Source organism: Ylistrum balloti, unplaced genomic scaffold, assembly GCF_031769215.1.
Source record: "Ylistrum balloti isolate Yb309-2 unplaced genomic scaffold, AGI_CSIRO_Ybal_v1 Utg371338, whole genome shotgun sequence".
Classification (NCBI taxonomy): Eukaryota; Metazoa; Mollusca; class Bivalvia; order Pectinida; family Pectinidae; genus Ylistrum; species Ylistrum balloti.
In genome coordinates, this window is record NW_026782711.1 from 1,243,886 (window position 1) to 1,262,440 (window position 18,555).

General features: G+C 35.4%; 2 protein-coding genes across 2 annotated transcripts; both read right to left on the reverse strand.

The window, feature by feature from the left end:
- Positions 1–1,355: 1,355 nt before the first annotated feature.
- On the reverse strand, positions 1,356–10,840 carry LOC132562072 (uncharacterized). Its single transcript, XM_060226801.1, has 7 exons — positions 10,760–10,840; positions 7,659–8,992; positions 7,037–7,143; positions 5,747–5,885; positions 5,203–5,320; positions 3,550–3,679; positions 1,356–1,718 (listed from the first exon to the last, which is right to left on the reverse strand). Exons 2-7 carry the CDS (start codon positions 8,908–8,910, stop codon positions 1,551–1,553), a joined length of 1,914 nt encoding a protein of 637 aa, XP_060082784.1. The 5' UTR covers positions 8,911–8,992; positions 10,760–10,840; the 3' UTR covers positions 1,356–1,550.
- Positions 10,841–17,026: 6,186 nt separating this feature from the next.
- LOC132562053 (mu-type opioid receptor-like) lies at positions 17,027–18,190 on the reverse strand. Its single transcript, XM_060226776.1, has one exon. The coding sequence runs from the start codon at positions 18,188–18,190 to the stop codon at positions 17,027–17,029; it is 1,164 nt and encodes a 387-aa protein (XP_060082759.1).
- Positions 18,191–18,555: the final 365 nt, after the last annotated feature.

Sequence of the window (18,555 nt, forward strand, 5' to 3'; positions counted from 1 at the left end):
CCCCAGGGCCTGAGGGGTGGGCTAAAAGGGGTCAAATTGATTCAGATTTCAAGAAGTTTTTACTCAAGACCCAGATATGGTAGAATAAAAAACTTTAATGATTGGAAACATCTTAAGGAGCTTTACCAAAATTGTGAATTTTACAGCCCCAGGGTCTCGCATATCCCTGTGGGAAGGGGGTTAAGTTTACTATAGTTTATAATGGAAAACTAGATTTTTGAGCACAATTTGTTTAATTTCCATTCGAAATATTTCACACTTGATTAGAATGATCAGTGAAGGATGACGGCACAATGGTATGCCCCTTTTGATCCTGACTGACCCCCAGGGGATGATGGGTGGGGCCAAAAGGGGTAAAATTGACTGAAATTTCAAAAGTCACAGATATGGTAGAATCAAATACTCTTCATGAATGCAAGCATCTTAAGGTGCCTTAATTACCAAAATGGGTCTAACATTTCTTCTTGGGGAGGAATTTTTGTTTAGACTGTAATTTTCATAGAAAAAAGATATTTTTGAGCATAACGTTAGTTATTTCCCACTGGAAATAAACTGTATAAGAATTATCAGTATAGGATGACAGTTTTGATGGAATGCATGTAATGACACTGTCTATATACAGTGTCACAATCTCAGTTTCATGACACTAGATAACTATCCTTTAACCTTTATATTCAATACTGCTGGTCTCAGGTGACCGTCCAGTCTGCTAGGCCTCTTGTTCACAAATTGGCCCCTGTAACCTTGAATAAGGGTCAAGGTAATTTCTTTTCACAGGCTTTGTCAGATGAACTAATAAATGAAGGGATGTTAACATTGTTCAATTTCTAATGTTTACATTGCTTCACGTGATGTTAACTTTGCATCGTATAATGATAAAACATTGTACAACATTCCAATATTCACATTGTACCAAATTATAATAAATTGTAAAATGTTGTAATGTTTAGATTGTGTTTTGTGATGTTTTCATTGCACTAGATGATCGATTTCATAAACCATATATAATGTTTACATAACACAATGCGATGACATCACCAGATGTATGTCTACACTGCACTAGATGTTGTCTACATTGTATGTGATACTTACATTGTACAAAAAATGTCCAAGTTAATTGCTGTTTTGATACTAATCTTAAATTGAAAGTATTCATAGATATTATATATTGGAAATGTTTACTTACCTTGGTATTATTCAATAAATACTAAATACAGATATCCTTCTGATTTCAGTTTACACAGATATCCTTCTGATTTCAGTTTACAAACAATTTATTTGTAATAAATTATAGTATTGTAACAAGTGATTGAACAATATCATTGAATGAATAAAGCCATTCACATTTTAGCTGTAGTACAATGGGCATGGATGGCACATATCAAGCTGGTGTGGACAGAAATGTGGCACAACTATAGTGCATGACTTTATGAACACATTATTGTAAATATGAATGAAACTACCGGTAAGTTGAACACAATTGAAGATGTATTTGAACTAGAGCAGGATATTGATACGACATTGAGGTTCCTGGTTACACACACTCACTCTCAATGAGTTTTATTTTGTACATGTCCAGTTCTATGAAGTTGATCTATTAGACATCTTCGTTCAACCCTCTTTAGCACTGCTGAATTAACTTGTACACCAAAATCCCTCACCAACATTGATACTGTCTGATGAACTCGTTCAGGTAAAGGTGAATGCAAGAGAGTTACCTGGAAAAGGAAGATACCATGTTTTTAGATAACTGAAGTAGCTAAGAGCTTACTGACTTTTTATGACTGACAGTCATGCACAAAAAACAAGACTTTTTTAGTTAGTAATTTTGTTCATCAATTAACATTTACACAAATGTCTAAAAATTTGAGGTTGCCAATTTGCAGTTTTATCAACCATTGAATTCAAATGACAAGAGGCCCATAGGGCCTGTATCGTTCACTTGGCTTTCTTTCAGCTGCAATAACTTCATCCAAATTAAAGGCAAAGATATTTTGAATTTCCACTATATCTATTTCTCTACTGGGTCTCATCCCCTCAGTCCTTAAGTGATCAGCCAAATATCTTGTGGTTTTTGCTAAGTTGGGACAGAATCCTGCAATCCCAAAGGCAGAATTTTACAGCATTTGCTCTATTTCCTGTTGAATGGGTCCTACCCATTTCACCAAAATGTGCCTTCATCCATCATTTATACAAAGTTGATTTTAATTTATTCAAGGATCCACCAAATTTGGGCAAAAATATTATCAATCCTACAGAAGGCACTTTTTTCCCCTATTGGGCCCCACCCATTCCAGCTAGCTGAGACTGGCCATGTATACAAAATTTATTCCTCCTCACGCAAGAATGCTTCAGACAAAATTCAGGGAAAATCTAATCATTCCTACAGCAGAAGAAGAAGTTTTAAATCTTTTTTTTTTTTCAAATATTTCACCTATAGGGCTCTGCCCCTCTGGCCCCAGAGTGCAGTGATCCACCAAGTACAAAATTTATTCCCCTTTGCCAAAGAGTTTCAGAAAAAACATTTGGGTAAAACCAAATCATTCTTACTGGAAGACTAGGAACTTAAAGAATTTGCACTTTTTCCCCTATTGGGCCCCACCTCTGGGGCCTTAAAATCTACCATTATACAAAATTCATTTCCCTTCACCCAAGAATGCTTAAGACAAACTTTGGCCAAAATCTAATCATTCCTCCAGCAGGAAAAGGATTTTATAGAATTTTCTCTATATCATCTATTGGACTCTGCCTGTCTGGCCCCAGACGGCAGAGACCTAACATTTATGTAAGATATTTGCTCTATTTCCCCTACTGGACCCCACCCCAGGAGGCTAAGATCAACTGTTTTCATAAAATTGTTTCCCTTTCACCAAAGAATGCTTTAGTCCAAATTTGGGCAAAATCAAATCATTTCTACAGGAGGTATAATTTTTAAAAATTTGCTCTATTTTCCCTAATGGGCCCTGCCCTTCCTCCCCAAGGGGCCAAGACCTTACGGCTATACAAGATTGATTCCCCTTCATCCAAGAATGCTTCAGACCAAATTTGGGCAATATCCCTTCATTCTTACCTGAAAAGTAGGATTTTAAATAATTTACTTTATTTCCCCTTTTGGGCCCTGCCCCACGGGGCAAAGGCCTAATGTTTAAACAAAATTGATTCCCTTTCACCCAAGAGTGCTTCAGAACAAATTTGGGCAATATCCATTCATTCCTACAGAAGTAGGATTTTAAAAGACTTGAAAAATTTCCCCTTTTGGGCCCAGTCCCTATGCCCCTTGGAGGCAGAGAACCAATATTTATACAGAATTGGTTTTCTTTCCCCCCAAAGGATATTTCTGATCAAAATTGGTCAAAATCTGTACTGTTGTTCAAGACTAGTAGTTATTGTTAGTAACGAGTTGACAGGCGCCGGACAGATGTTATGTCATTGTATAACCAAATGAGATAAACAGACAACTTGACAGTTGTTTAGACATACACTGTACATGTCTGCTTGGTATAGTAACATGAATAACAAATAAGTTACAAAATATAAGGGAAATTTTACCAAACAGGATTCGTATCCAAGTTTATACAGATGTCTTTTGCTGACTAATGTAAGTCCAGATGGTCGATCAAGCATACTTAAATGCTTTCCACTTTGCAAGCAGGATGACTGGGTTCTTTGCAAAATCACACTGAAATAAAAATGATCATTAGATGTGTTTTAACTTCTGTGTCTTGTTGATATAGATATGTGAAAATAGAAACCTTAATTCATAGAGTTGTATATAGAACCATGACTTGACCAAATCAAGCACCCATGAAAATGCACTTTTTTTAGAAACCCCAATAAATTTGAGAGCAATGAAAATATCATTTTATGGTATATAAAGATATTTTTAAACATTTTGTCACACTCTATAAACATTTTACAGTGTTGTACAAAATTCAATCCAAGCCAACTACAAGTTCTGCAACAAGGACAAAGAGTGAAATATTTGCAACATGTTATTTAACAACTGTGTTGCTAAGAGTATCCCGAACTCCCTGCACTACTAGGCTATTTAATGTCTATGAGACCATACATACATGGTAACAGTATCTATCATGAAGATAAATTTTTCCTGAAATGTGCTCTATGTTCTAAGATAGAATTTTCATGCAAAATTTGGTAATTATAAGGTGAAATAATGTCCATGACAATCCTTTGACATACTTTTTAAATAATTAAGGTCAAAGATTTTCACATCACCATAAATCTTAAGATATGGACACCATAGAAGTGGACAAAACTTATGATTTAAAATTAATTAGATGAAAATCAAATAACAGTAGAAATGTCCTCGCATACCTATACAGAGCATTGTCCCTCTTCACTAGTCAATGACTTGTTTGTTGTTTAAACAAGGATAAGTTTGTACAGAGAATGCCACTAAACATATTTTGTAATACCAGGTAATAAATATGGTCTTAATCATATGGTTTGTTAATTATGGTAAACACACTAAAACAATAACAAGACATAAGATAGCTCAACACTCCTTTCCTGATGTCTTGTTATTGTAACTACTGAGTGACTCCCTCTATAACTCACAGTATCCATTTCCCAGTGATTTACTACCTAAGGACCTTACCTACATATTGGACTGGTGTTGGCTCATTCATACTAAAACAAGACATTTTACCCTCAAAATGACCTTGGCTGTTCACAGTGGAATAAACCCAGCAAACAAACAAACTTTTAACAACTTGTGATCAATAGACTTCTTGTTACATCTCAACCAAATCTTTGTTTTGATGTCATAACAAAAGTCCTCAATTGCATTGAACATTTAGTAATGACCCTGACCTTGTAACCTAAGACCATGTGACTATCATCAGTCGTGAATGATAGAAAATAATTAAACATATTTCCCACAATACATTTCTTATGACCCTTACCTTGTAAATTGTGATCATGTGACTATCATGTGATCATGTGACTCTAGTGAATAACTAATGATATTGACCAGAACACATTATCATCATTCAACAATCATCAAATGAAACCTGCATAAGACGCAGTAAGCGTGGAAGAAATAGGATCCATATTTTACAACTTTGCAGAATCTTTATAGATCAGTGTATATATCATCCTCATATACAATTACAAATCATACAATGTACCCCCTCAATATGAATATACCTGCTTACTTTTTAAATCTTATATTAAACTTACATCCGTCTACCTCTTTTTGACATCAATTCCTTGTCCATCATTTCCTCTAAAAGATCCTCATATTTTGTTGGTGTAAAGGGTACTGGTCTGTTGTTTTCATCTAAACGAATTTCCATGACTGAAATACAGAATACAGAATTTTCCAGCTGAATGAAAATAAAATTTTTCTCACTAATACATACATACTTATTTTTCAGTCTCTTATTATAAAAGACTATGAATTACTTTTTCTTACTTGCAGAAATATCTGATTCTAAGGCAGCTAAAAATGTCAAATGTGACATAAAGTGATAATTGTCCGTCAGCCCCCATGATTACAATGTAACATATCTGTAAGAGCACATCGACCATCCCTTATTGTGATTCAGTAGAACTAGTTCCAACAAACTTTGTTTTATTAACCTTTAATAAGCCCACCCTCTAGTCAACTTGAGCCATAGATAAATTGTTAGTCGTCAAATCTTATTAGAGAAAGTAGATACTCTTAAGAGAGTTAAATGTAACAAAGGAAATGAATCACAGTTACCTCCCCTGTATTACTTACGATTTGTGATGTATGGCAGAACAGTATGATGTACAACAAATTTTCCTTGTAACAATTCATTCATGTAGTTGGTGAAATCTTCAAAGTATTGATATGATGGTACAGCAATATCCTGCTTCATGACATGCTCCATCTCCCCCTGAAAAATAATCCTAAAAATCTTTTAAAGTGCCTTTTTGAATCATTAAAATTTATCACAGAATCCATCTGTTATCCTGGGAATTTGCCTATGTCATATTTCTGTTGAGTCTGCCATGAATTAAGTGTAGCAAAGCTCTGCAACTTGCTTACTTATTTGTTGACTAGTAGACCATTCTGGAATAGCAATATGTTAACATACCCCTGGATTATAAAAGGAAAGACTACATTAAAATGGTGAAGGGAGATTGATGTTTTTTTTTTCATTCGGCCACCTTTAAGAGAGGTACTTTCATTACATATGACCACAGACTGTAGTCTGGGCAGTAACAAACAACATAATCAAAAGATGAGTAATATCATTCTAACAATGACTGATATCCAACATATCTTAATGTTTATTTGTTAACAAGGGTAAAACATTCTGAGTTACATGTCTACCAGACCTACATTGTAGGGAAATAAGTCTCCCCAATTTAACAGGTATTAGTAGAAACCATTATAAAAGGTGTGTCCTGAAGAAATCCTATTAATTGGCAAATCTTGTTCACAAATCAATAGCTTTATAAACCTAACCCCATCACCTAGTATGATTGATCCATACAAAATTATTTACAGAGAGACTGAAGAACTTAAACTTTATAAACCTAACCCCATCATCTAGTGTGATTGATCCATACAAAATTATTTAGAGAGATATTTCAGAACTTAAAGGAGTTATCAGTCTACTGCAAAGGCAATTTTTTCAGTGGCTCAATTTTCAAGGATAAATTTGAAAGGAATTTTTTCACATGCCAGTAAATCAGTGGACCTTTCTATTTCATTTTCAAGGTACAGACATCTCCTTTTGCACAGTTTTATTTAATCTTCAAAAATAGCAGAAAACTGAACCCTTTGATAAGACCATTTTTATCGTATTATCTATAAAATAGTTATGGAATCACCATCAAGACCGCTTTGGTTTTCATTGGGTCCAGTTTCCTTCGATAGCAAGATCCCATACTTGCTTTCAGCCAAGCCAACAAGTGATTTATACAATGAATTTCACGGTATTTGTCCCACAATGGTAATTGTAATTATAAGGTATCCACTAATATCAAAGATTTCTAATTAATTGTACATCAGTAAGATCCTATCTTCCTACTTTCTTACCCTCGGAATTTTCTTGAGCTCAACATCTGGACAATCAATATCCATGCAGACACGAAGAAAAATATACAACATTCCTTTACGTGTGTAATTGTTTTTCTCAAGTTGTTCTGTGAAAACAAAAGAACATTATACATGACCATACAAAGAAAAAAGGTTCAATGGGCCTGTGTATAGCAAAACAACGAATACTTGAAATTAATGTCACCACATAATTATGTCAAACACATCCAACATTACCTCTTGTCCATTCATACTGATGGTAAATATAAATATGACATTGTGATGATCTATTTACTTCAAAATAGATTAATTATTTAAAAGGTAATATGTGTAATTTAGCACTTTCAAGAAAAAAAAAACATTCACAGGTATGGTGGTGGCTGGACGTTGGAGGATGATTATACAATTAAAGTTGGTTGAATGCTGTTGGGCAACATAATAGTGGCTGGAACTTATGGGACAACAGGATTTGTGGTGTCTAAATGTCAGAACAACAGATAAAGTAGTGGATGGATGTTGTGAGCCAGAGGATTAATTGTGGCAACATGATAAGTGATGTCAGACCAAAAATAATGATATAAGATACAAACATAATTATGTTTCAATATTACAGTTTTCTCACCTTTTAAATGTTTGGAACTATGATCTCTCATGTACTGAATGAAAACTGGCGTAAATTTCCCAGCAACAACTTGGCCAAAAAAGAATTCCCTGATAAAGCTATGTGCATTCCTATTGTCAATTCTATGAATGGCTACGAACAATTTTTCTAAATATGAGTGGATGCCTGTTGTGTCTCCTACATCATAAGCTAAACACCCAAGTGCCCATGATATTGTGCCAATATCCTTCAGTCGAATGGTGAGCTGTGGGTTGGTGTTGGTTACTTTAATTGCATTGTCCTCCTCACAGCTTTCAATCTGAATATCTGCAGGCTTTGGTAAAGCGTTTATGACAGCATCCACAAATTCCGGAACATCAAGCTTATACTTTGCATATTGTTTCAACAAGTATGCAACATCTATAAAATTCCTGCAATGTTTCTTCAAATCATTTTCATCCCTCATTAGTGTTCTCGCAACATCAAACAAAAAGGTGAAATTGTCCTCTCTGTGTGATTGGCACAGCTTGATAATCATGAGAAGATCTCTAGAATTCAAGTCACGAAGATTTGTCAGAGCTTTGTCTATTACTGAGGAAGCCAGAAAGTCTGCATGACCATAATTGAACTTTCCTACATAGAATGCATTCATGATCAAAATCAGCTCTTTCAAGGAAAATAGTTTTATATTCAAACAGACAAATGTGTGTACCTTATCCATTAAGGAACGAGGAACTTGTCTAAACACAGTTGTAAACAACATTAGAAGTGAAATGGAACTGGCATCCCATTCGTAAGTATCAAACTTTGATGTTGCTTGCATGAACAAGGCACGCAAGAAGTATTCACATTTATATTTCTTCATAATACTTCTCTCAATGAGATCAAATAACTGTTCAAAGGTCAAATCAAGTATATGAAATTCCCATATATTTCTCTGGAGAGCATCTAAAACTTCCACTTGCTTGGTCGACATAAATTTATTCTCATTCAAAATACTTCTGCAGACTTTAACACATGCTTGGCAGGACTTAAATGCTGGTTCTACATCAGACACTGTGATTTTCTTCCTGCTAAAGGGGAGACGCTCACATTTTTCCAATGGGGGTCTCTGTATGTAGTTCTTTAGCAAGTAATGGCCTGTTTTCAATGAGCCTTGATCAATATTTCTACATTTAGTATCTTCTTTACCATATCGTTGAGCAGTAGCGAATGTTCTAACAGATTGTCTGATTATGTGGAGATGGCCCATCACCACTGTTAAGTTTCTCATTGTCTCTATATCAAAAAGTTCTATCCTTAGTACATATGTCCAGTGATTCCAAAGCTCCAGGTTGTTGTTTTCAGTATGTAATCTGAAAGAACAAATCAAATCAAATCAACTTTAATAAAAGGATCTTTAGCAATATCTAGTTATCATGACTAAGGACAACGACTGTTTATTCAAATATGGTGGATATTGACAATTTTGCATTTTTGTTTGTTCTTTTATCATAGTCGTCTTTCGTTTGATTCAACTGCTCAAAAATATCAAGTCTTATTACAGAAGTCTATCAGTCAAATATAAGGTTTTCAAGAAGAAGTGGATAAAGTGCATTCATAAATTTGATCATGTGACCTAGAACATGGATTGAGAATCAAGGTCATTTCTTTTAACAAAAATTGTCTACTTTCATCCCAGGAAACTACAAGCCAATTATGCATTGTGGTTAAACATAAGAGGTTGTTAAACATTTTTCAAAATTTCAAGCTGGAACATTGAATATGGGTCAAGGTCATATTTCTACACAAACTTTATTGGACTTCATCTCACAACTTTCCTGTTAAATGTCATGATTTTGTTTCATTGAGATGAAGTAATTTGAAGACAAGGGCCATCAGAAACGGTTATGCCCCTCCTGTTTGGGACAAAATTTAAGTATGAGAGAGTTGTGATTCTTGTGCACTGTCCTCCTACTCATTGAGACCTATCTTCCTATAAAGTTATATGTTGGTAATGATATCTCTTAGAGTTTTTGTGTTCCGCTTCGGACAAAATTATAATGGACAGACAGACAAAGCAGCTACTTTATATGCTCTCCCTTCGCGGAGCATAAAAGTAGTTGACACTGCATGGATGATGAATGTTTCATTATGGGCATGTCATAACCATGTAATAAAACAAGAAGAAAGTCAAGGCAATGACTGCTTTCTGGCCCCAGTTTCAGGAATGTTCTTTAACCTTAAGAAAGTCCTTGGTAAGGAGTGCTTGTGAAAAGCATATTTAAGGAAATCTTACATAATGGATTCCTCACAGGATTTACATGTTACAAAATGTTCATGAAACCAGGACCTGCATGGACAGTATTGACTGGCCTGGCCCATAAAAACTCGCCAACCTAAGTGTTAATAATATTTGGATTAAATTTCTATGATTCTAATGTTGCACAAAGATCTTTCAATTTTGCCATGACATGCTCCAGGAGAGAAGAGAGTGAATGTGATTGTAACCCCTGGAGTATCAAGGATACTATTAATGTAAATCAACAGAATGTTAAAAGTGACTGCATGACATGCCATAATCTTACTAAAAATGACATGTTCCGTTATCTTGTTACAGATGCAAGTTAGAAAAATCTGTAGTAATTTCAGCATATGCATCATGTTTTGAAAATATTACACATTTCAACACAAAAGGGATTCATTTGTCTGGTTTAATTTAAATGTCTCAAATTTTATCACCTCTGTTGCTTATATTGTGACTAAAACAGAATAAAGGTAAATTCCATAATCTTATTACAGGTGCAAGTTAGAAAAGTCCCACCGATGACATTTATTTTAAACAGTACTAAACTTTTAACTTTTACTCCAAGCAGTAACTGTCACTCCATCAAGCATTTTCTGTCCGACCTGGTTTAGACCTAAAGCAAAAATGACTACTCTTTGCAGCTAGTGTTCATGTTAAACTAGTTTACAATGATTTCACCAGTAAAATGAAAAATAAAACAAATGCTAGATACCCGTGGTTAGACGTTACATCGCAGGAATCTCCGAATAGCTATATACCACTAAAATAGCAAGTGTCATGTATACAGACGACAGTCAATATATTATTCTGGTGAAAGGTTAGAATACAAACTTACGAAAAACGGCTGTACTAGGTCAGTTGACCATCTATAAACAGTTGACTCGTTGAACACCAGAGGCTACACGTGTGGTGTAGTAGGAAAACATCGAGGACGACAAAATACCAACATGACGGAAATAACCCGACAGGAAGCGTCTGCTGATGTCTTCACTGTTTATAAGGAAACGTAACAGACGAAATGTAAATAAGTCTCTAAATATAACCAGATAATAGTACGTAGATGTGCATGTAAAATAATAAGTATATATGTTACTGAAAAGAATGTATTTAAAACTTTGTCTCCCCTGAGCGTTTTAGCAGAGATCTAAGAGCTATGGCTATGAACAAATTCAGATTTCTCTGAGTTTCAATTCATCTCAGTACATTTGTTTATCTAGCTAATTAAAACTTGGATTTAATTAATCACATTTTCTCGTTTGATTGCTACGTTAAAATTTTCACTGCCTCAAAATAACAAATCTCCGATCTAGGCATGGACGTTTAATATACGTCTCTGATATGAACAAACTAAGGAAAATTGATTAACGCAGTCAAAGTGTACGATTTTTAAAATATTTTTTAAAGAAAATTTGAAATTTACTTTTTTATATAGATTATTCATTATAATTTTGGACTAGGTTTTAAGACTCAATCTCATATCGTATTCGTATCCCCTATCATGTAAGTACCCTGATACTTTTTCCTCTATCACAAAAGTATCCGGGGATACTTTTTTGTCCATCAGAAAAGTATCCCCCATAGCATTTTTACTAGGGGAATCAATTTATGATAGCTATCAGAATAGTATCCAGGGGACAAATTATCTGAGATATTAGGGGATACCTTTATAATGGCTGTCAGAATAGTATCCAGGGGACAAATTATCTGAGATATTAGGGGACACCGTTATAGTGGCTATCAGAATAGTATCCAGGGGACAAATTATCTGAGATATTAGGGGATACCTTTATAATGGCTATCAGAATAGTATCCAGGGGACAAATTATCTGAGATATTAGGGGATACCGTTATAATGGCTATCAGAATAGTATCCAGGGGACAAATTATTTGAGATATTAGGGGATACCGTTATAATGGCTATCAGAATAGTATCCAGGGGACAAATTATCTGAGATATTAGGGGATACCGTTATAATGGCTATCAGAATAGTATCCAGGGGACAAATTATCTGAGATATTAGGGGATACCTTTATAATGGCTATCAGAATAGTATCCAGGGGACAAATTATCTGAGATATTAGGGGATACCGTTATAATGGCTATCAGAATAGTATCCAGGGGACAAATTATTTGAGATATTAGGGGATACCTTTATAATGGCTGTCAGAATAGTATCCAGGGGACAAATTATCTGAGATATTAGGGGATACCGTTATAATGGCTATCAGAAAGGTATATAGTGGACAAATATCTGAAATATTAGGGGGGATACATTTATGACAGCTTTCAGAATAGTATCTAGGGGGGAAATTTTCTGAAATATTAGGGGGCATATAACATTCTATACTGTGTGCTCTTTTACTTTAAGATGTTCTCCGTTTTTCTTGGAAGTCAAATTCAGTATACATATACTCTGTGTCAGTTATGTACTTTCCTTTACACTTTATGTAAATGACCAAACACCAGTTGTTCCCCTCTGATAGATAACTACTCAGAAATGAAACTGGTCAGGGCTCCATCATCACGGAAGCCTTGAATCCTTTCAGTCTTTTAAAGTGTAACTACATGCAGTTTATTTATTTAATTTTGAAACAATTATTTCATTCATAGAAAAAGACACACCAATATTACATAAATTGTCTCGTCTTGTTGTCCTGTCTAGAAGACAAGACAAGACAAGCAGTTTACTGATAACAATGATAAAAGTCTTGGCTCAACATTAATTCATATGATTTAGTCTTTGGATCAAGATAAAAAAAACAGAAAGGAAAACAAATAGTCACTTTTGTATCATAATTTTCATTTAATGTGTCACATGTAGCAGAAAACATCCTGCTTTATAGAATGTGTACAAAAACAAGATAACCACAGAGCCTGTATCGATCACCTGGATATTAAAGCCCATCAATGGTACACCTGCCTATAGGTTGGGTATTTCAAATATTTCCAAATTAAAGTTTAGTCACTTAATCTCCAACGTTTATACAAAAAAAAATCCTTCACCAAAAGATGCTTCTGACCAAATTTAGGCAAAATCCAATCATTCCTACAGGAGGAGTAGGATTTTAAAGAACTAGCAAAATCCCCCCTTTTGGGCCCCGCCCCTCAGGCCATTGGTGGCCAGGACACACACATTTATACAAAAATGTTTCCATTTCCCTAAGAATGCTTCTGACAAAATTTGGTCAAAATCATCTCAGTCATTCATGACTTGTAGTGTCTTGCAAAAAAAGTTGACAGATGCCGCGATATTCCTTTAGCTCACTTGGCCCTTCGGGTCAGGTGAGCTAAAAAGCAAGTGAACAGTCACAGCTGTAATGTTTATTTCTTCACTCAAAGGATGGACAATATGGGTATGAGTAATTAAAAAAGGACATATATATATATGTATCTTCTCTCTATATATATAATAGATTACCCCCTTGATTCTTTTCTGATTACCATCATATGTGTATCCCCCCTTTGGTATAATTATGAATATCCCCCCGGACACTTTTCTGATTACCATCATATATGTATCCCCCCTTTGGTATAATTATGAATATCCCCCCGGACACTTTTCTGATTACCATCATATATGTATCCCCCCTTTGGTATAATTATGAATATCCCCCCGGACACTTTTCTGATTACCATTATATATGTATCCCCCCTTTGGTATAATGATGAATATCCCCCCGGACACTTTTCTGATTACCATTATATAAGTATCCTTCCCCTACATATATATATATATATATATGATAAATATCCCCCAAGATGCTTTTTATATACATATACATATATGTATATATGTATATATATAGTACAAAGGTTACTTTTCTGTAAAAGATATACAGTACAACGGTTCACTTTCTTATGTCTGGCGCCATATATACAGTACACAGATTCAAACTCAACTGTCTGGCGCCATATATACAGTACAAAGATTCAAACTCTAATGTCAGACGCCATATATACAGTACAAAGATTCAAACTCTAATGTCAGACGCCATATATACAGTACAAAGATTCAAACTCTAATGTCAGACCCCATATATACAGTACACAGATTCAAACTCTAATGTCTAGCGCCATATATACAGTACAAAGATTCAAACTCTAATGTCAGACGCCATATATATAGTACAAAGATTCAAACTCTAATGTCAGACGCCATATATACAGTACACAGATTCAAACTCTAATGTCAGACCCCATATATACAGTACAAAGATTCAAACTCTAATGTCAGACGCCATATATACAGTACACAGATTCAAACTCTAATGTCAGGCGCCATATATACAGTACAAAGATTCAAACTCTAATGTCAGACGCCATATATACAGTACAAAGATTCAAACTCTAATGTCAGGCGCCATATATACAGAACACAGATTCAAACTCTAATGTCAGACCCCATATATACAGTACAAAGATTCAAACTCTAATGTCAGGCGCTATATATACAGTACAAAGACATACAGTATGAAGATTCAAACTCTAATGTCTGGCGCCATATATACAGTACAAAGATTCAAACTCTAATGTCAGACGCCATATATACAGTACAAAGATTCAAACTCTAATGTCAGGCGCCATATATACAGTACAAAGATTCAAACTCTAATGTCAGACGCCATATATACAGTACAAAGATTCAAACTCTAATGTCAGGCGCCATATATACAGTACACAGATTCAAACTCTAATGTCAGACCCCATATATACAGTACAAAGATTCAAACTCTAATGTCTGGCGCCATATATACATTACACAGATTCAAACTCTAATGTCAGACGCCATATATACAGTACACAGATTCAAACTCTAATGTTTGGCGCCATATATAAAGTACAAAGATTCAAACTCTAATGTTTGGCGCCATATATAAAGTACAAAGATTCAAACTCTAATGTCAGATGCCATATATACAGTACAAAGATTCAAACTCTAGTGTTAGACCCCATATATACAGTACAAAGATTCAAACTCTAATGCCAGGCGCCATATATACAGTACACAGATTCAAACTCTAACGTCTGGCGCCATATATACATTACACAGATTCAAACTCTAATGTCAGACGCCATATATACAGTACACAGATTCAAACTCTAGTGTTAGACCCCATATATACAGTACACAGATTCAAACTCTAACGTCTGGCGCCATATATACATTACACAGATTCAAACTCTAATGCCAGGCGCCATATATACAGTACACAGATTCAAACTCTAATGTCAGACGCCATATATACAGTACACAGATTCAAACTCTAATGTCAGACCCCATATATACAGTACACAGATTCAAACTCTAATGTCAGACGCCATATATACAGTACACAGATTCAAACTCTAATGTCAGACGCCATATATACAGTACAAAGATTCAAACTCTAATGTCAGACCCCATATATACAGTACAAAGATTCAAACTCTAATGTCAGACGCCATATATACAGTACACAGATTCAAACTCTAATGTCAGGCGCCATATATACAGTACAAAGATTCAAACTCTAATGTCAGACGCCATATATACAGTACAAAGATTCAAACTCTAATGTCAGGCGCCATATATACAGAACACAGATTCAAACTCTAATGTCAGACCCCATATATACAGTACAAAGATTCAAACTCTAATGTCAGGCGCTATATATACAGTACAAAGACATACAGTATGAAGATTCAAACTCTAATGTCTGGCGCCATATATACAGTACAAAGATTCAAACTCTAATGTCAGACGCCATATATACAGTACAAAGATTCAAACTCTAATGTCAGGCGCCATATATACAGTACAAAGATTCAAACTCTAATGTCAGACGCCATATATACAGTACAAAGATTCAAACTCTAATGTCAGGCGCCATATATACAGTACAAAGATTCAAACTCTAATGTCTGGCGCCATATATACATTACACAGATTCAAACTCTAATGTCAGACGCCATATATACAGTACACAGATTCAAACTCTAATGTTTGGCGCCATATATAAAGTACAAAGATTCAAACTCTAATGTTTGGCGCCATATATAAAGTACAAAGATTCAAACTCTAATGTCAGATGCCATATATACAGTACACAGATTCAAACTCTAGTGTTAGACCCCATATATACAGTACACAGATTCAAACTCTAACGTCTGGCGCCATATATACATTACACAGATTCAAACTCTAATGCCAGGCGCCATATATACAGTACACAGATTCAAACTCTAGTGTTAGACCCCATATATACAGTACACAGATTCAAACTCTAACGTCTGGCGCCATATATACATTACACAGATTCAAACTCTAATGCCAGGCGCCATATATACAGTACACAGATTCAAACTCTAATGTCAGACGCCATATATACAGTACACAGATTCAAACTCTAATGTCAGACCCCATATATACAGTACACAGATTCAAACTCTAATGTCAGACGCCATATATACAGTACAAAGACATACAGTATGAAGATTCAAACTCTAATGTCTGGCGCCATATATACAGTACAAAGATTCAAACTCTAATGTTTGGCGCCATATATACAGTACAAAGATTCAAACTCTAACGTCTGACGCCATATATACAGTACAAAGATTCAAACTCTAATGTCAGACGCCATATATACAGTACAAAGATTCAAACTCTAACGTCTGACGCCATATATACAGTACAAAGATTCAAACTCTAATGTCAGGCGCCATATATAAACTACAAAGATTCAAACTCTAATGTCAGACGCCATATATACAGTACACAGATTCAAACTCTAATGTCAGACCCCATATATACAGTACAAAGATTCAAACTCTAATGTCAGACCCCATATATACAGTACAAAGACTTACTCTCAATGGCAGACACACGAGGTTCCTTCTCTGTTGTTGCACCTCTGATAAAAAGTCGATTTTTTTTCTCCATCCATTCATTAAGTAAATACTAAGGCGGTAATATAAAGTTTATCTATCATGCTTCATAAAGCGAGTTCAAATGTTGATATTTTCCCCATGTATCCTTTAATATCATTTGTACTTATGTCACCATACTACTTTTCTGATATATTAAAAATGTGTATTTATTTTCTATATGTAATTGCTGTGTCAAACGTGCGTTGATATGACTTGTGAATGAGTTGTGCTGTCGATTTCATTTCCCTCTGATTGATGAAAAACAGAGAGAAAATTATTGTTGTCTTTTGGATGAGCCGTTCTCCTGCCTTGTTCCTCCAATGGAACAGTTGTGGGTCTGGCTTGATTTGTAACACCTATTTTTCTCTGTGTGGTATTTTGCCTCCTGTTGGAAGTGTTATGAAGGCCAAACACATTCTTGAAAACGATCTTGACTTCCGCCCTAAAACGACTTCCGCTCATACAGTACAAGAGGAAGTTAAATGTATTGTTGGCGTACATCAACACGTTGACCAAGGTCCAGAAAAGACTGAGATTTGCCTGAGTAGCCACTGAAGCATTCCGGGACCAGTGTACATATCCTATCAGATAAATACTAACGGGTGTTGTGCAAAGCAAGAAGACACAATTGAGACAAAATAGCATTATGCTCATTGATGACATTTGAGAGCGCTGTGAACGACTGTTGGGATCATGTGGTACCACTTGTCGCTTTGCTGCTCTTTGACTGGCGAACACTTTTGTTATTATCAACACATTTCCTGTGACAAGAAAACAAAACGGCAGACCACAAAATATTGTTAAATCCATCCATGGCCACAGTTCTTCGAAGAAATAGCGGTATTTTTCGGTAACGAAATCACACGATATGGTTGTTGATTTTCCGTCAACTTTTACGATCCTGTCCATACCGTACAAGATATGGCTATTGATCAACATAAGAAATACAAAGATTGGAGTTATTATGAAAGCTGCCGATTTCTTTGTGCACTTAACCTTGGCCTTGTGAGGAAACCAGACCAGTGCCACGCGATCTGCTGTAACCGCTACCAAGATCCATGCCGAAAAATCCAACGACACGTACACCAACCACGTGTGAATTTTGCACATACCGGAAGTATGGGTCCGGATGTCATCCTGGAAGGTGGCGAATATCCACCTGCGAAGAAGACCAGTATATAATACGACCAGGTCAGAGCATGCGAGCACCACGAGATACAACGTACACGTTGACTGTCGAATGTTTTTCCTCGTAAGAATGTAAATGGACAAGATGTTTCCAAACGTCCCGAAAGTTATCATAAATGGTGGCACACCTTTTGCGAGAGAGTTTGACGCATAATATTCTTCTGTCATAGTATAGTCGTAATATGTACAGCTGCCGTTACACCCAGTCATCTTCCAGGCATAAATCTGTAAAATACCAACAGTTCATGTACGTCTATATATACCATTCTTACGCGTAAGTGAGTCACGTACAAGTACATTGCTTGTTTTCTGTGTCAGAATATCACATTTACCAAGTCTTAAATAAACAATCTGTCTGTTTTACTTAATGCAGTTCAGTTAATGTAAACTAAAGCGTATCACGTGGAATAGCACGGACCAGAACGCACTCCTTGCTGACCATCCGATCTGTGATAGCAACATGCACGCACATGTAAATTAAAGAGGATAACGTTCGTGTTTTGACAGCTCGTATATAGATAAATGTAGACTAA

Bases quoted from the DNA above. Each gene is read 5' to 3' on its own strand.
- LOC132562053 (XM_060226776.1), bottom strand. From the start codon at position 18,190: ATGACAGAAGAATATTATGCGTCAAACTCTCTCGCAAAAGGTGTGCCA.
- LOC132562072 (XM_060226801.1), bottom strand. From the start codon at position 8,910: ATGAGAAACTTAACAGTGGTGATGGGCCATCTCCACATAATCAGACAA. The intron at 7,144-7,658 runs GTGAGAAAACTG...TTGTTTTCACAG, and splicing joins TAGTTCCAAACATTTAAAAG to AACAACTTGAGAAAAACAAT. The intron at 5,886-7,036 runs GTAAGAAAGTAG...ATTATTTTTCAG, and splicing joins AGCTCAAGAAAATTCCGAGG to GGGGAGATGGAGCATGTCAT.